At 37.2% G+C, this 22,933-nt stretch overlaps 2 protein-coding genes across 3 annotated transcripts in view; one reads left to right on the top strand and one right to left on the bottom strand.

Moving 5' to 3' along the window:
- HHLA2 (HERV-H LTR-associating 2) overlaps window positions 1–22,933 on the bottom strand; it is a 254,259-nt gene that overhangs the window by 177,470 nt on the left and 53,856 nt on the right. The window lies entirely within an intron of this gene.
- The window catches only part of IFT57 (intraflagellar transport 57), a 70,170-nt gene that overhangs the window by 29,551 nt on the left and 17,686 nt on the right, over window positions 1–22,933 (top strand). Inside the window, exon 6 of the mRNA XM_010386609.2 lies at window positions 1,606–1,728. Coding sequence (XP_010384911.1) covers window positions 1,606–1,728 — 123 coding nt within the window. The remainder of the gene's footprint in view (window positions 1–1,605; window positions 1,729–22,933) is intronic.

Raw genomic sequence — 22,933 nt, 5'->3', positions numbered from 1 at the left:
AAGACCTCAGGCTCCCACAGAAATACAAACCCTAATGTAAGATTAATCTTCTGGTTAGTGTTACATCTGATTGGAAAGACTAATCCAATGAGCTTTCATTTAAGAAATGTGATTTTAGTGATATAAATATATATTGGGAATGTAATTTCATCATGGGGTTGTTCACCTAGTTTTTATTTTTAAATTTTGTATTATGGAATGTTTCAAACGTATACAAAATTAGAATAAGATAATGAACATGCCACATTATCCAGTTTCAACAGTTGTTAGCATTTTGTCAATCATGTTTTATTTAAAGCTGCCTCCCTTTTTTTCTTTGCCTCATAGTATTTCAAAGTAAAATTCAGACATCTTGTCAATTCATCAGTAAATATTTTAGCATTTATTTCTAACTTATAAGGCCTTTTTAAACAAAACCATGTCATGTCATACCTATAAATTAGTAATTTCTTAATATCATCCAGTATTCTCCCATATTAAAACTTCACTGATTGTCTCAAAAATATCTTTTTACAGATTATTAAAATTAGAATTCATATAAGGTTCATACATTTTATATCTGTTTATATCTCTTTAGTCTCTTTTTCTCTATATAAACATTGATATTTTAATTTTTTCTTTAGATTTACTTATAATTTATTAAGAGAGTTAAAGGGAAGAATTGGTACCAAAATTACTGCCTTAGATTTTATCTTTAAATCATTAATCTACATTATTTATATTTTCAGATCCATACATACTTAATGCTGAAATGTGAAGGGGTGGGAAAAAAGAAAAGAGTGGGCCTTTTTTTGTAATTCAAAAACAATTATGATGGATTTTTATTATTCCAATGTAGAAACCAAATGCAGAAATTTGGCCCCCTCCCTATTTGAGTTCAAATATGTCTATATTAAATTACCCTTTAAGCTATATTATAATTTGACCTAATAAATTATCACTTCAATTATGAATACAAATTTTGTAAATAGCAATTCTTTCCTTCTGGAAGTTTTTTATATTTTGTCTTTCAGATTTGGGGTTTGTATTTCAGTATAATAAATTTAAGTGTTTCTTTCTTTCTTTTTTTTTTTTTTCAAGACAGAGTCTTGCTCTGTCACCCAGGTTGGAGTAGTGCAGTGGCGTAATTTTGGCTCACTGCAAGCTCCGCCTCCTGGGTTTACGCCATTCTCCTGCCTCAGCCTCCCGAGTAGCTGGGACTACAGGCACCCGCCACCATGCCTGATTTAAGTGTTTTCTTACCAAACATGAGTGAGTTTTCTTACCAAACATCTTTTCTACTGTTACCAATTAACATACCTAAATGGCTTGTTGGTCCATTTGATGGTATTCCTATTGAGTTCTATCTGATGTCTCAGAAACATTTTTCCTTGTAAAAATAGTTGAATCATATATTTACTTCTTTTTTAATATGTATTTTGCTATTCTACCAGGTTGGTGCATTATTTTCTTTCAACATTGTAGGAAGACAGAAAAGAATTTCTTCCACTATAATTTTAACACTACCAATTCTTGATTTAAATTGTGCAGTACTGCTAAAATGCCTCAAATTTTTACCATTTCTTTTTATAAACTCTCAATCTTGTGATATCTTTCCTTTCTTAGGATATGAACGAGACTGCCAAACAAGAAGATATTTTGGAATCCACAACAGATGCTGCGGAATGGAGCCTAGAAGTGGAACGTGTACTACCGCAACTGAAAGTCACGATTAGGACTGACAATAAGGTATCAAAGAGGGAACACATTATCTTAAAAAAAAAATGTTATAAGGAAACTTCAGGGTTAGGGGTACTCCCAATTATTAAAATTATTAAAGAAGGGCAGTAGGATTCAGTTTTCAGCATTTTCGTCTTAATAAGGATTTAACAAATTGTTGTTGAATAACTGAATAATATAATCTGGTCCAAAAAGTGAAGCAAAGATCTTTAAAAGAGTGATTTGGAAGACATGATATTTGCCTGGTGTTGTGGGGTATTTTCTCAGAAGATTTTCTGGGAAATCATACTATGTTTAGATGAATAGGAATTCCATGACCATACCAACAGATTAGAGTTATAAGATAGGTCAGAGCTCTGCTGCATGGCAAAACAGAAAGCAGCCTGGAAGTGCTCTTAGATAATCTATTCGATACACGTGATTAAAAATAAAATGCTGGCCAGGTGCCATGGTTCACGCTTGTAATACCAACACTTTAGGAGGCCGAGGTGGGTAAATCATGAGGTCAGGAGTTCAAGACCAGCCTGGCCAACTCAGTGAAACCCCGTCTCTACTAAAAGTTCAAAAATTAACTGGGCATGGTAACACACGCTTGTAATCCCAGCTACTTAGGAGGCTGAGGCAGGAGAATTGCTTGAACCCCGGAGGCAGAGTTTGCAGTGAGCCAAGATTGCACCACTGCACTCCAGCCTGGATGACACAGCAAAACTCCATCTCTAAATAAATAAATGATAAAATAATCAAGAAGTCATATTTAATAAGATTTGGGGATTAGACCAGATTAATTCACCCATTGTATCAAGTTTCTACTTCCTTTCTAGTTACAATTTGATAAATACTGTTGTATTAGTTCGTCTTCGTACTGCTATAAAGAACTGCCCAAGACTGGGTAATTTATAAAGGAGAGGTATAACTGACTCATAGTTCAGCATGGCTGTGGAGGCCTTAGGAAACTTACAATCATGGCAGACGGCCAAGGGGAAGCAAGGCATCTTCTTTACAAGGCCGTAGGAAGGAGAAGAAGTGAGCAGGGGAAATGCCAGACAGTTACAAAACCATCAGATCTCGTGAAAACTCACTCACTTTCACAAGAACCCCATGGGGAAACCATACCCATAATCCAGTCACTTCCCACCAGGTTCCTCCCTTAACACTTGGGGATTACAATTCAAGATGAGATTTGGGTGGGGACACAAAGCTAAACCGTATAATTCTGCCCCTGGCCTCTCCCAAATCTCATGTCCTTAACATTTCAAAACATAATCATGCCTTCCCAACAGTCCCCCAAAGTCTTAACTCATTCCAGCATTAACCCCAAAAGTCCAAGTCCAAAGACAAGGTTAATCTGAGACAAGGCAAGTCCCTTCTGCCTAGTAGCCTGTAAAATCAGGGTTTGAACTGCACAGGTCCACTATAGGCAGACTTCCCAATAAACGTTACACCCAGTATTCCTGCTATTCTGCGTCCTCTTCCACCTCCTCTTCCCCTTCTGCCTCTGCCACCTCTGAGACAGCAAGACCAACCACTCCTCTTACTCCACATGAAGACAATGAGGATAAAGATCTTTTTAGTGATCCACTTCCACTTAATGAATAGTAAATGTATGTTTTCTTTCTTATGATTTTGTTAATAACATTTTCTTTTCTCTAGTTTACTTTGTTGTAAGAATGCAGTATATAATACATATAACATAAGGAATACGTGTTGTTTATATTATCAGTATCATTTCTAGTCAAAAGTAAGCTGTTAGTAGTTAAATTTTTAAGGAGTCAAAACTTATACATGGATTTTCTACTGCACAAAGTGATTGGTGCCCCTAACGACCAGCCTCTGCATTGTTCAAGGGTCAACTGTAATGACTTCAGAATAAGTTGATAGGTAACTAGGTAATATTCTTCCAGTAGTAGTGTAAATATCTCTACAAAAGGGGCTAAAGAGACATCTAGATGAAAAGACTGAAGGAGAATTTTCATCCTTGGAGAAGGTTGGACATAAGTCCCCAGCATTATGGAACAAGGTTCTAGTGAAGCTTATCACTCTGAAAGCATGATCCAGTGTCTGCTTCCCCCCACCCCCCAAAAAATCTAACAAACATTGCTGTTTTCAGAATGTCTTAGAAGCTAATTTATTCTTAGAATGTCTGGATTTGAGCTTGTAGAACTGTGTCTTAGACCAGGTAGGAAGTAAGCTAGACTCCTAGAACAGTCCCAGGATAGGGTGAGAACAACAGAGGTCTTACTACACTGTGAACAGCTATAAACAAACTCTATTCAAGGTAAGTGGACAAATCCTGTAGTCCATTTACCTACTCGTTATAGAGGACAACTATTAAATGATTGCATTGCAGGTGAATTCTTTGTATAGCTCTCATATCTAAAAATATATTAATAAGAATTTCTTCTTCACTGATTAAGCGAAATCTTCTGGAAGTTATTTGCAAAAATGTGATTTCTGATTTTTTGGCTTTGTCAGAACAAATTCTTTTCATAAAATTAAAATTCACTATTATTGTGATTCTGGTTAGAATGATGTGTTAAAATAAAATAATTGTATAGTTAGCAACTCTCAAGTACAGCTTAATCCCACAAGGAAGCAAGTTTAATTTGTTTACTTTCAAGCTAAGTAAAGTCTGAAAGTCAGACATCTCATTTGAAGTCTAATAGGAATTTTATAGTTTGCAGTCATTGATTTTTGCATTAATAGGAGTAATTTAAGAATATAAATGTAGCTGCTAACACATACTCTTTTACAAAACTATGTACAGGTCAAATTCTATAACAGACCAGTGTTGCCATCATCAGAATCCTGAGTTTTTAAATAATCAATGTCCTTCTGATTTGGGAAAGAATTAACGAGTTGAAAGTTGAACCCTTATTCTCGTGCCATTCTGTAGGCCTCAATCTTATGAGGATATATTCTGTCAAATTAATTTTAATTATAAAATTAAGTTTTATGGCCAGCATTCCAAAGTATCAGATAAAGGTTTTTTTCATTATTTTTTAGAATATGTAGATATCATTTTGTATTTAGATCTTTGTGGTAAAAACTATTGACCAAAGTCATATTTGATTGCTTTTTTAGAATTCTTCTTTAGATGGTTTGATCTTTGTGTCTAGTATTTTACAAACTCCTCTTTCTTTTAAGTCTTTCAGATATAGCAATTGGGAAATACAACTTTAGGGTCAGGTGAATTCTTTATTTAGCTTATTTAAAAATAAATGTATATACTGGCTTGGGAAAATAAGGAGCTAATGAAAAGTTTCTTATGTCTCAGAAATAAAAATAAACCATCTGGTTACATATGAGCTGTCTTCTCACAGACTCATTCTCCTCCGGAAGAGGTGTACTCCAGCATCATGGTCGACCTTTTCCTTCTCCACTCCTCACTCTACCAAAATCAAAACCTTTCTTTTCCCTTTGGCCAAAATAATAACCTTTCACTCAACACAGGCTATCCAGGACATCTAGAGATTTCACTTGTGTGTTTTAAAGAAAAGAGAGGAAAAGAAATGTATTATTTTGGGGTCAGTGGGTTTTACTGGTCAGTGTTGGATTAATTTTGAAGTGGTTTAGACGTGAGAGAGACAAAAGTAAAGGACCTCTGTTATTTAAATTTGGTAGTAAATAAGTCCCATATTTATTTGGCTCTGGATCAAATATGTGTTTTGCTTTTTTCTCTCACACTTTTTTTTTGAATCGGGCAGCCTTCTGAGCCATGGTAGGCTCAGACAGTCCTTTTTTTTTTTTTTTTAACTTACATGAAAACAAGTTTATTAGAGAAGTAAAGAAACAAAATAATGGCTACTCCATAGGCAGAGCAGCCTTCTCTCACACATTTATTCTTTTTATGCTTCCTAGCAGGGAATTACAGAAAAGTAAATCTCCTCCTCTATTCTTTTTATATATTTTAATGTATGTGCTTTGATGAGATATTATCATATACCAATATTTTATTTTGTATATTCACCATAATATTGCAACAAGGTTTTTATTGCAAAACTAGCCTATCCCTATTGTCTGGCACCACTTGCTACTATTGCCAGTTCTCAAAGAATGCAAACTAATTTTAATATTAGCTTAAACAGAATACAATTAGGGAAGTAAATGTTGCCAAGAATACAAGTAGTATGCTTCGCAGCTGAAGATAAAGAATTTTTGTTTTATGCTGATTTGAATGGACCATATTAATGGTTCATTTTTTTGGCATTGATTATAATGTTCCTGGTAATTACAGTTGACCCTTGAACAACATGAAGGTTAGGGATGCCAACCCCTGTGCATTTTAACTCTTGACACTTCAGAACTTACCTACTAATAGCTTATTGTTGGCTAGACACCTTACTAATAACATAAACAATTAACAGATATTTTGTATGTTGTATGTATTATACTCTGTATTCTTACAATAAAATAAGCTAGAGAAAAGAAAATGTTAAAAAAAATCATAAGGAGGAGAAAATATATTTACTATTCATTAAGCGGAAGTGAATCATCATAAAGGTCTTCATCTCCATTGTCTTCACATTGAGAAGGCTGAGGAAGGAGTACGGACTAGAGGAGGAGTTGATCTTGCTGTCTCAGGGGTGGCAGAGGCAGAAGAGGTGGAGGAAGAGGAAGGGGAGGCAGGAGAGGCAGGCACACTGGTATAACTTTACGGAAATGCATTCAAATTTCTGGCTTTTTTTGCTTTTTCATTTCTTTAAAAACATTTCTGTATCGTACCAATTCTTCCACAATTTGCTTTAATTTTTAATAGAAGGGTCCACGTTATAAAAGAAGTCCAAAGTAGTCTTGAATAATCAGAGCCCTTCTGCCAGACTGTCCAGTATCAAATTTGTTTTCTGGTACTACTTCTTTGTCTTCCTCCTCATTGTTTGTCACGGTTTGGAAGCACTTATCTCCATCAAGTCATCTCCTATTAATTTCCTCTGGTATGTTTATTAACTCTTGAGTTTCTCCAAAATCCATATTTTGAAACTCACCAACAATTTCTTTTGGCATAGCCACAATCTCTTTCATGATTTCCTTGATTGTCCCTGTCATAAATCCTGTGAAGCCATGCACAACATCTGGCACAGTTTTCTTCAGCAGGAATTTGTTTAAGACTTGATGACTTTCACAGCTTTTTCCGTAACAACAATGGTATCTTCTTTGATATAATCCTTCCAGACTTTTATGATGTTCCCTCTTTTGGGGATCCACAGTGTCGACAATTCTTTCCATAGAGTACTATGTGTAATAAGACTTAAAGGTCCTTTTGACCCCCGATCTACTGGCTGAATTGGAGACTTTGTGTTTGGGGGCAACTAGACCACTTCAGTGCCTTCAGTGTTGAACTCATGGGGCTCTGGGTAACCAGGGGCATGGTTCAATATCAAAAAACTTTAAAGGGCAGTCCCTTACTGACAAGATACTTCTAGACTTCAGGGATAAAGCATCGATGGAACCACTCCAGAAAACAGGTTCTCAATGTCTAGGCCTTTTTCTTGCACAACTAAAAGACTGGCAGCTGGTGATTATCTCTTCCTTTCAAGGCTCAGGGGTTAGTAGTTTATAAATAAGGGCAGCCCTAATCATAAACCCAACTATATTTGCATAAAACCAACTATATTTGCATAAAACAGTAGAATTAGCTTATCCATTCCTGCTTTAAATCCTAGTGCTGGCAGGAGAATCCCTTGAACCTGGGAGCGGGAGGTTGTGGTGCTCTGAGATTGCGCCATTGCACTCCAGCCTGGGCAACAAGAGCGAAACTCTGTCTCAAAAAAAAAAAAAAAAAAAAAAAAAAAAAAATCCTAGTGCTCACATCTCTTTCTTACTAATAAATGTCTTTGTGGCACTTATTTTTTTCATAACAGGGCACTTTAGTCTGCATTAAAAACCTGTTTAGGCAGATATCTTTTCTCCCCAGTGATATTCTTAATGGCACCTAGGAACTCATCTTCTGCCATTTAGTCATCAGAAGCTGAGTCTCCTGTTACCTTGGCACTTCTTAAAGCCAAACCTCTTTCAAAAATTATCAAACCATCCTTTGCTGGCATCAAATTTTCCAGCTTTAGATCCTTCACCCTCCTTTTGCTTTAAATTGTCATATAATAATAACTTCATTTTTTCTTGAATCATAATAGAGGCTGTAAGTATCACCCACATAAAAGCTGCATTTTCAGTAAAAGAGAAAAAGTATTTTGAAAAAAGTGAAAGGTTTTGTGCCTGCTGTCATAGCTGCAGTGATGGCTTCATAAATTTTCCTTTTTTATAATGGTTCTTATGCCGGATTCATTTATCTTGAAATGACAGGCATCCTCAGCTACAGACCTCAATCTACAGTACATATCAAGGAATTCATCTCTTTATTGTAATGTCAGGACTTTTCTCTGCTTCTTGGGAGCACTTCCAGCATTGCAGGTGACATTTGTATGGGTCCCATGGTGTTATTCAGGGTTTACGCTAAACAGGAAAAATACTTGAAGATATTGCATTAAACATGAAAAGTACATGAAAACCTCAAGAAATAACTTTTTACTGTGATACATGATTTATTATAGAGACTAACTGCTCACTTGGACATGATTAACCTCACACATTTTAAGCAATATTTGCAACACTTGAGCTCATCACAATAACAAGAGGTGGCTACAAAATTATTATAGTAGTACAGATTATACTACAGTTAATTTTATACACTTATGATTTAATACTGCATATCTACCTTTGCTTATATTTCTGTCAACTGCAAATGGTGCCACCATGTACAGTCTGTGTGTGCATAAATTTTGGTAAACTTTAATTTTTCATAATAATTTTTTGTATATTTATGGTAGTAAATAACATAGACTAGTATCTATGTATATTTTATGTGTTTATAACATATCTAGCTTTTTCTTAATTTTTTTGATATTTTAGCCTATGTGGTTCATCTGCAAGTTTTTTCAAATTGTTGCAAATCTCTAGAAATTTTTTGTATGTATTTATTGAAAAAAATCTGCATATAAGTGGACCCATGGAGTTCAAACCAGTGTTGTTCAAGGGACAACTGCACTTCTAGGGTGGTTATGTATCCAGAGAACAATTCAGATCTGCCCCAAGTTGGAATAATGTGTGTAAAGATGCAGCCAGAAGTTCTGCTAAGAGAGTAAAAATCAGGCAAATCCTAGCTCATGCCACTTTAGTAATGCCTCAGTTATGACCTAATGAGTACAGCTCAGGAGTCAATTTCTTAGAAACTGACTGTCTGAGGATACCTAAACTAGAGTAGTGCTTTAGGACAATTATTGAAGGATAATATTTTCCTACATAATTAAAAATTTTTTAATTCCTTATAGTAACATATAAACTTTTTAAATTTTTAAATGAATCAATTGAAAGTTGCTGAGTTGAATATAACAAAAGTTGAAGTTGAGCTGCCAAAGAATTCTCCATGTTCCATATTTCTGGAGAAATAGAAAAGGTGAATGCATATTCATATAAATTTTCACTTTCTGTAATTTTGATTAATTTTAAATTGCTAAAGAAATATTTAATGCTGTTTCTTGAGGAAGAATATTCTATCTTTTTGAGTTTTCTTTTTACTATAAAAAGCAAACCTTTGACTTTGTTAAAATAAATGGAGACCATCCAAGTGAGACCAAGCAAAGGCTATTTATTCAGAGCTTACTGTATAGCAAGGGAGTCAGCCACCGTCATCTCCGTTTGGCAAAGACTCAAAAGCAGGTAGGGAAATTTAAATGATTTTTAGTGGAAAAAAGGGAAGATTTACTGTATGTTCAGATATGGCTGGTAATCTTCAGGTGGGCTAAACTAGAAGCAGGATATAATATGTGACTGGCTGGTTAAGGGAGGGGAGGATATTTGGCTTTGTCTGGTTGGTCCTACACTGGAAGTGGGTGGCACGCAAAAGTGGAAAAGCCAGCAGTCATTGATTAAACCCTATTCGGGGCTGATTGATACAGAGGCTGTGGTTTTGCTTCCTGGTCTGGCTGCTGCAGATGGTGGGTCACAGTTATATATTTGTATATGAGCTGGCTGTTGTCTGTTGTTTATTTGTACAATTAGTGTCTCAACTTCATGTATTGACCCAAAGGAAAGTGGCTTCTAAAATCATCAATCCTATTAGTCTTTATCAAGAGCATGATTTTTTTTCAAGGCAAGTTTTTTTTTTAATCACAATGGAAACCAAATAATCATTAATAATATTTATTCCTGTTCTCTAGAAATAAAGAAGAGCAGAAAATGTGAAATCAGTTTTCAACTAAACCCTACTTAGGCCCTTTTCTTCAATTATGCAGTACTTATTACTAAACGATTGTGCATTATAGTGATTTAATATTAGGTATTTAATGCAATGAAAAAATGTTCTAACATGCTTTAATGCCCTGTGGATATTGTAATTAGAATTTTGATTAATGACTTAAGTAGATTTTTTTCCAAATTATAATTAAATGTTTCCTACTTTGTTGTTTTAAAAGATGCTGGGTAGGTATCCCCTTCATTCCACCAAAATGTCTCTAGTATTAATAATTATGTAAATCTTCAGATTCATTACAAGGAATTTAGATAAAGAGATTATTTTTAAAAGGCCTTGGAAGTATTACAGCATGTGTTTCTAATTATCTCAAACCTTTGATTTACTGCACTGCTTTTTAATACTTACCTATTCATTTAGTGTCTGACTTAGAGTGCAGTTGTAAAAAGAACCTTAAACTTTAAATTTCAACTCCAAGCCATCGGATTTTGTTTTAACATAAATAAACTGTATAAGCGTTGCCTTGAGTGATTCACAGCAGGAAACAATTCTGGAAGAGTCATTGTGCTAAGGATGGAATCATTGCAATAGTATTGAGCCCCTGGGCCTCTCTAGTCACAGTGAGAGCCAAAACCTGAGAGAAAGAAGAGAGGCCTCCTTTAATCAGCAGGTAGAATTCCATTTAAATGAACCTAGAGGGACCACGGAATTGCTATATTAGATCTAAGTCTCTTAGAATTGGAAGCCAAATCCTGCAGAAAGTTACAATGGTAGGCTTTCTCATATTATAGACAAATCTGTATCCTCTAGAAACAATAGAGGATTTTTCCCTCTCATTCCAAAGCAGTGGAAAGGGTAACTTGATTTGACCTTCTGCCATGGATGCAATATAAGTGGGTATTAATAAAATTTAGCTTCTCTAAATATTTTTGACCTGCAGGGATGTATAAATTGTTATAATTTAGGAATAAAGAGTCTTTGTTAAGACTTATACTCTGGTTGTTAGTTAGGATATGTTGGTAGGTTTCTTGCATCCATGAGCAAAAATAAATATATAATCTATATGTATAATATATAATAATATATATATTATATATAATCTGTGGCCTAGAATATGGGAATACTTTTTGTGTATATAATCGTTATTAAAATGGTACTCTGCCTGTTATTTGAATAATGGAGAAACTACAGTTATAATTCTTACAGATTTTCTGGTAGACCTTCTGTTGAGAAATATTCACGTAATTTAAAGAAAAACAAGGTGCCAAATAAAAAAAATTAGCTTTTACAATTACCAGTAACAAATGTAAATACAGGTGGCAATAAGTCGGTCTCCATGTGGCTCGATGCAGGAATAATAGCTCCAATTACTGTCACAAATGTTTGTAATTGTATCTATTGCTGCCAGACAATAAATGCTTTTTAATATAGTAAGGCCATAAATGTACATGCTGCTGTTATTTAAACAAAATACAATTTTCAGCGAATGTATTCTTAAAACACCTGCTATAATCAGAAAGAGGTGAATGCTATCAAAATAAACAGCCTAAATTAACTAGACACACATACATTTTTAGAGCAGCTTGTATGATTACTCAACTGCCATGACGTCTCAGAGAATGAGGGGAACTATTCACTGATGGACTTTCACAGACAAGCTTTCTTTAAGAGACTACACAAAACAGAATGTTGTTTTGGGCTGTTGTATTTGTAAACAAGTGTTATTTTGTGGACTTAAAGTTGTATTGCAAGGTCAGCTGTTTGTTTCATGTGGATCCTGGACAGAGATCAAAGTTGTGGGAATATTGTGCTTAAAATTATACATGTAAAAATACAGTAAAGGGTTGGAGAAAAACCCAGCTATTCTTAAGCAACTAAAAAAGATTTGTAGTTGCTTCTGTCATAGTCTTGTTGAACATTCAGGATATTCTGTGTTTAAAGATAGTTGATGATTCCTTCCTTCCTGTTTACCCTGAGTGTGGTAAATGTTTCAACTGGATCAGAGAAAGTTTCCATTTATCATAAGTTGAAATAAGAGAATGACTGTTTTTGCTTTAGAGATTACCATCAGTTGTAACTAAAGAGCATCAACAGTGGTAGCAGTTTTAAGGAAATAACCAATAGACTCCATGTTATATAAATACTGCAGAGGGAAGTTGCTGATGCCTCACTGCTGATACACCTCAACTAGACACTTGTGATTGAAAGCAGTGAATTAATACACATTGATTATAATTAAAATTTCTAGACTACCTAAATATTTTATTATTGCAAAGAATGATTTGTTTTTTAAAATTACTTAATATGAACTATGAATTGAAGCATAAAGCCTTTGTCATATGGACCTTCCTACAAAATGTACTTTTTGTTGGCTTGACTCATTTTTCTAATCAATTATATTAAAGTGGTTCTATCACTGAGTTTTATAAAAAGTTTCTTAATAGTCTACGGCCGGGCGCGGTGGCTCAAGCCTGTAATCCCAGCACTTTGGGAGGCCGAGACGGGCGGATCACGAGGTCAGGAGATCGAGACCATCCTGGCTAACACGGTGAAACCCCGTCTTTACTAAAAAAAAGTACAAAAAACTAGCCAGGCGAGGTGGCGGGCGCCTGTAGTCCCAGCTACTCGGGAGGCTGAGGCAGGAGAATGGCGTAAACCCGGGAGGCGGAGCTTGCAGTGAGCTAAGATCCGGCCACTGCACTCCAGCCTGGGCGACAGAGCGAGACTCCATCTCAAAAAAAAAAAAAAAAAAATTTCTTAATATTCTAACAAAGTTTACCTCTATGGTTTTTATCCCATTAATTATTTTGTTTCCTTCTACCAAGTAACAATTTATGTTTCTTGGTTTTTCAAATATGCAGGAGAAACCTCTATTGTTTTTAGGGTTTTTTGAGCTAGGAGGAAGTGGGGAGTTTTATCAGTATGAGATCCAAGTTTTGGTTCGTACATTTCTGAAGTTGGGAGTACCATTGGGGTCACCTGTTCTGGTGTTCCACTGTAGTTACTCAGCATCTTATAAAATAATTAAATTCTCATTTGACATCTGGGTGTTCCCACATTCTCACAGAAGCCTGATTCACTCCCTGTCTGACTTGCCAAATCTCTTCTCTTTGCTTGTAACTCCTTCTAAAGCCTGGAAATTCTCACTCAGAAGATCAATGTGGCCATATGAAAGGGGGTGTTAATGGAGTAAGCATGAATAATAGGTCTGAGTCAACATATGAAGACGCTTTAGTTTCAGTAAAGATAGTCTTTGAGCATGTTAGAAATATAATTATTTCACTAAAAGGTATTATATTTAGAGATTATAGATCTCCAGTTTCAATTATGTGATAGGTAGGTGTGAGAATACCAGTGATTATCATCGCCTTCCTTACCGATGATGTATAATGTTTTATTTTTCTCTATGTGAGGAATTTCTAGAAAGCAGGAACATCCCTGAGGAAACATATATTTCCAGTGATCATGATTATTCCCACATTGCCTGCAACAAATACAGTGTAGCAGGATGAGCCACAGACAAAACTCCTCAGACACCGAGTTACAAAAGGAAGGGGTTTATTCGGCTGGGGGCATCGGCAAGACTTCAGTCTCAAGAGCCGAGCTCCCTAGGTAAGCAATTCCTGTCCCTTTTAAGGGTTCACAACTCTAAGGGGGTGTGTGTGAGAGGGTCGTGATTGATTGAGCAAGCAGGGAGTATGTGACTGGGGGCTGCATGCACTGGTAATTAGATCGGAACAAAACAAGATAGGGATTTTCACAGTGTATTCCTATACAATGTCTGTAATCTATAGATAACAGAACCAGTTAGGTCAGGGGTCGATCTTTAACTACCAGGCCCAGGGTGTGGCACCGGGCTGTCTGCTTGTGGATTTCATTTCTGCCTTTTAATTTTTACTTCTTCTTCCCTTGGAGGCAGAAATTGGGCATAAGACAATATGAGGGGTGGTCTCCTCCCTTATTCCCCTCTTTGAGACTGTCACTCATTTTATTAGTGGGAGTTCTCACTTTCATTTTCACTATCCATGTCTTCTTGCAAGACAGATCGATAGTGATTTATATAGTACATTTGTGCTGAGGCATTTTGGCGAACTAAGGTAGCGATGAAGCTATCATTCGAAGAAGTACAGGTAGCAAACAAGGGAGTGGTAAGTAGGTTCCTATTACTATTATAACTCTTATTATAAGGGTTTTAAATCCTCCTAGCGCTGGGAGTCGTTTTCTAAACATGGCCCCAGGATCAAATCTATGCCATACTTGCACAGGCACATGTGCCAGTTTTGTCATATCTCTAACCATGTTTTCAACTACTTGCCCTTGATTATCTATGTGTAGGCAGCAACTAGTAAGGTTAAATTTCCTACAGATCTCTCCTTCAGCTGCTAATAAGTAGTCGAGAGCCAATCTATTTTGATAGATAGCATTTCTCATCTGAGTTTCTTGCCAGGCCAGAATAGTCAAGGCTCTGCCGGTTTTATTAGCGATTATTTTTAAGACAGCTTGTAACCGTGTGATTCGGTTGATCATGTAAATGGGGGTCCGGTATCCCCATAAGCTGTCTTGTGCTGTCTTGTGCCCAAGTAGCAGGCCTATAATATTGTATGATTCTCTCAGAGGGCCATTTATCATTTTTTCAATTTCTTATAGCTATTCTTCTCTTTTTGTGAGAAGCACAGACAGGGAAGCCCAGGAGTTCGCCTGTTTTTATGGGCAGTAGGAAGAAAGGTGGTTTAATAGTGCCAATAACACAACTACCTGCCCACTGGTCAGGTAATTTGTTGTAAGCTCTATGCCCACATATCCAATACAGTCTAGTGGGGGCTGTCCAGTCCCGGTGGGACTCCGGGTGGGTTCACACAGTTTGCAACTTTGGGAATTTGCTAAATGGATTTCTCTCTGTGTGATTCGAACTCCACCAAGTGACTGTTTTTGTGGTACCATTTTACAGTTTCTGTCTCAGACAACTAAGTCATCCTATGGGCTGAGTGAATTCTTTTCCTTTTCTAGCTATGCAATATTATCCACTAATTGAGGCTTTTAGGACCCAGAAATTATCAGGGTGATTCTTTTGAGCTGGGAATTCATCAGGAACTGGGTCTGTAGGTACTAATTCTCGGGCTTCCGATGGCCATTGATCTCTTATTACAGTTCCTCCACATACATAACATGAAGTGACATTGAGAGACTGTGCTACATGCTCGGCTAATTGCAAAAACAAATTTCTTGTTTTTCCTAGAATTTCTGGTACTGGCACATTTAGTTTATCATAGAAGATTTGATACTGGCTCAGGACAGCGTTTATAAACTTTTTTTCAAACCATAATATTTACTTGAAGATCCAGTCTAGCTCCATCAATTTTTAGGGTTACATGTTCCCCTTTTGTTTCTAGCTCTAAGGGGTTACATTGTCCCTTAGTACAGGAAGGGCAATTTTTTCCTTTCTGAAGGTGGACTGGATCCTCTTCATCATTTTTTTCCTTTTATTCAAGTGGCCTAAATGACACAAGACCAGTATTTACATTTATTTTCACACAGTCCTAATTTATGACAGATGTACTTATTTTCTGCCATTTAGCCTCTTTTCTAACTAAGAGAACCACACCTTATTCCTAACTTATTACTATTAATGACAGCACAGGCATCAAATTTTAAGGTGACTTGTTTGGGTAGCCTTTTTGTTTTGTTTTGTTTTGGCTAACACTTTACTCATATCATTTATGAGCTCCCACCAGTCCTTAGTCCTTAATCTTATTTTAAGAACTGTGGTCATGGGAGGCTCAGATGGGTCATAACACACATCAGGTTGGTCATTTCCTGGGCTACGTACCTTGTATAGAATAATATTATACAAACAAGTTTTTTTTTTTTTTTAGAGTTCCAGTACGCTTATAATAACCGTAAAATAATAGGACCGTAGCAACCTTTTGTCCTACCTCAGTGACTTAATGTACACACTGTTAACAGCCCTCAGTCTGAGGAAGGTCAGTTGAAGTCCTTACTGTACAAGTCCAAATTTTAAGGAAAATGAGTCCTGTGATGAGTTTCCTCATGCTTCGGCTGTGCGTGGACCAGTCAGCTTCTGGGTGTGACTGGAGCAGGGCTTATCGTCTTCTTCAGAGTCACTTTTCAGGGGTTGGTGAAGCTGCTCCCATCCACGTACCGCTTATAGTCTACTGATGTTTAAGGATGGTCTCGGAGGTTGGGCCTGCTAGAATAAACTGAGTCCAACACCTCTACACAATTATGTTCACCTGGGCTCTCTGATACCGGGAACAAGGTAGTGGGGTTTAGGGTGTTTCAAACTTCAGTGGTTATGTGGCGTTTTCACATAGGAAGCCTTGGTACTTGGTTAATCTAGCATTTTTTAACCAATGATGTCCTTTGGTATTTATTAAAGTTACCACAGCATGGGGGGGCTGTATATTCAGGTTTGCCTAAGGGTTAGTTTATCTGCTTCTTGTGCTAACAGGGCCTTTGCTGCTAGGGCCCTTAGACCTGCAGGCCAGCCTTTGGAAACTCTTGTCTAGTTGTTTTGAGAGATGGGCCACTGACCTTGGCCAGGCCCCACAGTCTGGGTTAAAACTCCAACCGCCATTTTTTTTCTCTTTCTGACACATAGAGTGTAAAGAGTTTTGTCAGGTCAGGTAGCCTCAGGGCTGGGGCTGACATGAGTTTTTCTTTTAACTCATGAAAAGCTTGTTGCTGTTGGTTGTAATAGATGTAGTTTAATCCACATTTTTATTAACTGTCACCTACTAAAATATTGACTCAAATCCTGCAACTATTTGATTTCAATCTTTAAATTGATCTGGTATTCCTCGTGGGACTCTAATTGTGTCTAAATAGACATGAGAGTCAAAAGACCCATAAGGGGCTTCTCTCACTTTATGATGTCTTATTATTGTTATTATTTTTCCTTCTGGTTGATGAAAATGCCAGGGTGAAAGGATAGCCAACTGGACTAAAGTACAAGTGCCACTCCAGTTATTCAGCAGAGTGCCCAGTAAAGGTCCACTACAATACCACCACACATTCGCTTGGGGATGAACAAGGGCTGACTGATTGATAAGTTCTTGAAAATTCTTAAGCTCACTGCATCCTTTCAAGGCTCCAAGGAATGCTAAGTTTCCTCCCTGCTGTGAGAGACACGAAGTGAACTTAGTGTTGGGAGACAGAAGCTGGATAGCCCTCAGGGGCTGACCCGCAGGGACTTTGGGATATAGCAGAGAGAGCATGGCATGACTTATTACTCCAGGCTGTAGAATCCTGGAAAAGAACTATCATGCAGCCTATACCTGGTCGACTGGAGGACCACCTTAGTGGAAGGGGGACAGTCTGGGCCTCTGGCCTGTCATGTGCGCAAGCATAACAATTGCTTTTGTTTAATGTGCAGATGGAATATTTGATCCATTTTAACCATGCATTTGCATCTTGGTATCCTGTCTTAATTGCTAAAGTTTGTTTTAAGTCTTTAACTTCTATGATTCTCTAGTAAAATGAATGTATGGTTTTAGGGAAATTACAAAAACCAATTGGGGCAGTCCATCCTTGCTCTTTAGTGGTCCACAGAATGTTGGACCAACTATGGCATGAAAGCTGTACATCGGGGGGCAACGCTCCTGGTTGGCACTGGGATTTAATCGAAATCTCCCCAGATTAAATGGTCCTAGTTTACTAACGTCTAATCTGAGGAGAGTCAGGAGGGACAGAAGTACTTTTCTGAAGTAGAGAGCTGTCTTTGACTTGGCAAGTCCTCACAGGGTGTAATAAAGCAAGCATCAAATGCAATAGTTTGAGGTGAAATTGACTTGGTTATATTAATAACTAGATGGTCTGCAATAGAATGAGGAAAGAAGAAAGAGTAATAGAATAGATTAAAAGAGTTAAATTTTTCTTAGCTTTAGTTTGGTAGGGTTTTTGTCAGGCCTCTGAGCCCAGGCCAAGCCATTGCATCCCCTGTGCTCCCCTGTGACTTGCAGGTATACGCCCAGATGGCCTGAAGTAACTAAGAATCACAAAAGAAGTGAAAATGGCCAGTCCCTGTCTTAAGTGATGACATTATCTTGTGAAATTCCTTCTCCAGGCTCATCCTGACTCAAAAAGCTACCCCACTGAGCACCTTGTGACTCCCACTCCTGCCTGCCAGAGAACAACCCCGCTTTGACTGCAATTTTCTTTTACCTACCCAAATCCTATAAAACGGCCCCACCCCTATCTCCCTTCGCTGACTCTCTTCGGACACAGCCCGCCTGCACCCAGATGAAATAAACAGCCTTACTGCTCACACAAAGCCTGTTTGGTGGTCTCTTCACATGGACGCGCATGACAGTTTTCCCCTGGGACTATGGCCCATGACTCGAGGGGTTGGCACTTTCTTGACTTGGGTGTGATGAGTCCATCTTCTTTTTTTTTTTTTTTCTTGCTGTACGAACATCAGTCTTGGTGGTTAGCAGCACAAGGTAGGGTCCTTCTCAGGCTGGCTCGAGGTTTTCTTCTTTCTGCCTTTTGATGAGAAAGTGATCTTCAGGCTGGTGTTGGTTTACTGGAAATTCTAGGGGTGGTACATGTGCTAAAAGACTTCGTTTTTTGTTTTTGTTTTTGTTCTTTTTTTTTTTTTTTTTTTTTTTGCAAGAAAGGAAAGTGGAAGATAAACCAAGTATAGAATTTTTAAGAAATTGACATTTTGTTTTAAATGTGGGGACCTTGGCAGTGGACTTTATAATCCTTAGTGCCTTTTTACTGAGAAATTTCCTTTAGCAGCTATTTTTATTAGTTTTTAAACCAAAGAAAGCCAAATACCATTTTACATTTAACAATGCTTCTCATATGATTTTTATACCAGATAAGCTAAGTTTTATCTTTATATTAGTGTGTTATTAATGTTAAACCTAATTTTAATAAAACCTTATGGACATATTTATTTAATTTTTAATGTTTGACCGTACGTTAAGATTTTATAGACTCTTTTTAATCTTTTACAATTTTTGCTAAAGAGCAGGTTGGTGCTTTAAGAAAAACCTGTTATGGTTTTACTTTAATGTCCAGTTCACAGAAAAACTGGATGATACTTCTTTAACTTTAGCTAATATGTTTACACACAGAATGTTCTTTACAATTAACATTTTAAACCTTGCTTAAACCTTCAAAACAGTAATTTTTAACTTTTTAATCTAGGTAAAAATGTACATTCTTATGCCTCCTTATAATCCTTTTACCAAAGGTGTATTTTGCTTTTCTTATACACCTTGCACATAAACTGTTTTTTTTTTTTTTTTTCTATAGTTTTACATTCAGGAGGCCTAGTTACTTTTAAATTATACAACATTTTTTGCATAAATTCTTTTTTTTTAAACACTTTTTTTATAACCGTTTTTTCTTTCACGATTTTTACAGGCAATTTTTTTTGACATGCCTTAACTTTCTGGCTTATTACAAACATTTCTTTCTTTAAACAACCAGTTAATTTATTTCAGGACAAGAATTTACCATATAACACTCTTTTTATATAAATTCCACCCCCCCCCCTTTTTTTTTTGAAAATTTTCAACATAGTTCCTAGTGGGGTGGGCTCACTTTGTGCCTCACCCATGTTTCCTCTAGACAGAACACCACGCTCACACCACATGCACACCACAAAACAATGAGTAAAAAGGGCGCGCACACACTTTTGTAGTTTACACCAAACCGAAATCAAAACCAACATCAGAGTATCCGAAATCCAAGCCAGGTCAAAACCAAAACCAAAGTATCAAGCAATCCAAGTCAAGTCAAAAACAAAAACCAAAGTGCCGGTACAGGCACACCATGGGTGATCAGGCCACGCTTCCACTCAAATGGAGTGGGCAAGTTCCCAAGACCAGTCCTCAAGCAATTCAAACCAAATCAAAACCAAAACCAAAGTGCCAATAAAGGCATGCTGTGGGTGATCAGGCCACGCCTCCACTCAAATGGAGTGGGCAAGTTCCCAAGACCGATCCTGTCAAGTAATTCAAAACAAATCAAAACCAAAACCAAAGTGCCGATAAAGGCACACCATGGGTGATCAGGCCATGCTTCCACTCAAACAGAGTGGGCAAGTTTCGAAGACTAGTTTTACCAAGTTTTAGATGTCCAGACTCCAAGTGCCCGTTCCTTCCCAGTGTTCAGCCACTGCGTTGATCCTCCACGGGGGCCTGCCACACACTGCTCTGGCGAGGCACCCCACCAGGGCAAATGCCTACCCAGGAGCGCTCTCAGGATCCGTGTCGCTTGGGCTGGTTGGAGTCCCCCACAGAGATGTTCCACAGGGCAGGCTCAAGCCGCCTAAGGAGATGCCTCCTCCATCCACCATTCACCTCGCTTCCTGGTCAGGGAACCAAGAAATGTAGCAGGACGATCGGCAGACAAAACTCAGACACCGAGTTACAGAAGGAAGGGGTTTATTCGGCCGGGGACATCGGCAAGACTTCAGTCTCAAGAGCTGAGCTCCCTGAGTGAGCAATTCCTCTCCCTTTTAAGGGCTCACAACTCTAAGGGGGTGCGTGTGAGAGGGTCGTGATTGAGCAAGCAGGGGGTACGTGACTGGGGGCTGCAGGCACTGGTAATTGGATCGGAACAAAACAAGATAGGGATTTTCAGTGTATTCCTATACAATGGCTGTAATCTATAGATAACAGAACCAGTTAGGTCAGGGGTCGATCTTTAACTACCAGGCCCAGGATGCGGCGCCGGGCTGTCTACCTGTGGATTTCATTTCTGCCTTTTAGTTTTTACTTCTTCCCTTGGAGGCAGAAATTGGGCATAAGACAATATGAGGGGTGGTCTCCTCCCTTATTAGCACAATATATACCACACATAGCTACTTAACTCTTTTTAAGTCATATGTGTAGTTCTTTAACACGTAAAAATAAAAATTACGCTTTTACACCACAAGAGTGTACCATAGAAGACTTTAAGCTGCTGACAATGGAAGAAAATGTCAGATTTAAAAATTCAGGAAAACCACATTCTATAATTATCCTGTAACCTAATGGGCATTTTTCATTAGAAAAGTTATTCAGTCTCATTTTTTAAAAGTTATTTAATTGAATAGACAGTCTCGCTCTCTTTTTTTCTCTTTCTCTCACACATACACTCACATACACAAATAAATACACAAATGAGTGCAGTAATGAAACGGATAACTCTGAGAATGAGAACAAGAAGAGATTGCAAATCTGCTTGTGCCAAGTGGCAAAAAGAGAATACAGATAATGTTCTTTTCTTAGGGAAGGGAGGATTTTTCTGTGGATGAAAGAAATATGCTGCTCATATCCTTGCAGAAAGCATGATAATTTATAGATTTTTGTCTGAGAGGTATTTCCTAAAGTAAACTTAGATATGTGTACCTCCTTCTATCACAGTATTTTCTTTGCCCCTTTTACTTAATCAGATTTTCTGCCATTCAGATTTGCAAAGAATTGTTGACCCTAGATGAGTTTTTAGACATGTCATAGGAAATCTCAAGACTTGTCACTTTTGGAATATAACTCCCACTTGGCCCTACCTTTCTACCACTGCAACTAAAATTAAAAAATTTAATAACTAAGTCTCTCCCTGAGGTTGAAATAGGGATTTGTTATCCAGATCCCCCAGGGCCTTGCTGCCCAGCCACAGAAAGTATGGTCAGCAGACAGCCTCTAGCTCTCCACTCTTTCAGTGGCAGATTTGCATAACTCAAGGTCTCGTCCTTCCTGCATCTGAGTATCTGTGAGTTATTTCCAGTTTGGGACTATTATACATAATGCTGCTATGAAAATTGTTCTATAGAAGAATTTTCATAGCATTATGTACATTTCTACTGGAATTTCTGCTAGGAGTGGAATTGCTAGGTCATGGTGTAGGTATGTGATCAGCTATAGTAGACGCTGCCAAATAAATTTTGAAAGTGGTTAAAAAAATTATATTCCTGCCAGCACTGTATGAACTTCCAGTTGCTTCACATCTTTGTCAACATTCAGTAGTGTTTTAGTCTTTTTTAGTTTAATCATCGTGGTAGGTATGTTATGATATCTCATTGTCATTTTAATTTGCATTTCCTGGTTGACTTATGAGGTTGAGCCACTTTTTCGTATGCTTATTTAGCTTTTGGATGTCTTCTTTTGTGTTTAGCCGTTGAGCCATCTCCTTTTCCTTTTGATTTATAGAAGTTCTTTATATGTTCAGGATATGAATCCCTTGTCAGATACGTGTACTGCAAATATCTACTGTAGCTCTCCTTTTCCTTTGTGTCTTATGATAAACAGTGACTTAATGTTAATATACCCAAAATGATTTTTTTGGAGGGAGTAAGTATGGCTAATACTTATGTTTTAAGAAATCTTTGCTAACCCCAATATTATGAAGATATTCTCGTACTGTTTTCTTTTTTAAGCTTTATTGTTTTACCTTTCAGAAGATTTGTAGTCCATCTAAGTTTGATTCTTGTGTATGGTTGTGAGGTGGAACTCAAGACTTACTTGGTTTTCATATGTATATGCAACTGACCCGGACAGTTTACTGAAGAGGTTATTCTTTCACCAGTACACTGCTTTGTCATAAATCAAGTGAGCGTGTATGTGTGGGTCTGTATCTGGACTCTGTATCTTATCACTTTAGTCTATTTGTTGTTATTTGATACTATTGAAAATGGTATCTTTTAAATATATTTTATGTTAATTTGTTGCTGGTATATAGAAATACAATTTTTTATGTATATCTGTATCTAGCTGTGTGTGTGTGTTTGTGTGTGTGTGTGTGTGTGTGTGTGTGACTTGCTAAATTAACTTTAAACAGTAGGCCTGTAAATTATTTTGCCTTTTCTGATTTATAATTATGTCATTCGCAAATAACATCAGTCGCCTTTCTTTGTGAGCCTTTTGTCTTTTTACTTTATCTTGCCTGCTATACTGGTTAGGAACTGTAGTCTTATTTTGGCTCTAAGTGGTGTTATCAGGGAGAATGCTTTCAGTATTT

This window comes from Rhinopithecus roxellana, chromosome 1 (assembly GCF_007565055.1).
Source record: "Rhinopithecus roxellana isolate Shanxi Qingling chromosome 1, ASM756505v1, whole genome shotgun sequence".
Taxonomy (NCBI): domain Eukaryota; kingdom Metazoa; phylum Chordata; class Mammalia; order Primates; family Cercopithecidae; genus Rhinopithecus; species Rhinopithecus roxellana.
This window is presented reverse-complemented; position numbering and strand designations above follow the sequence as displayed.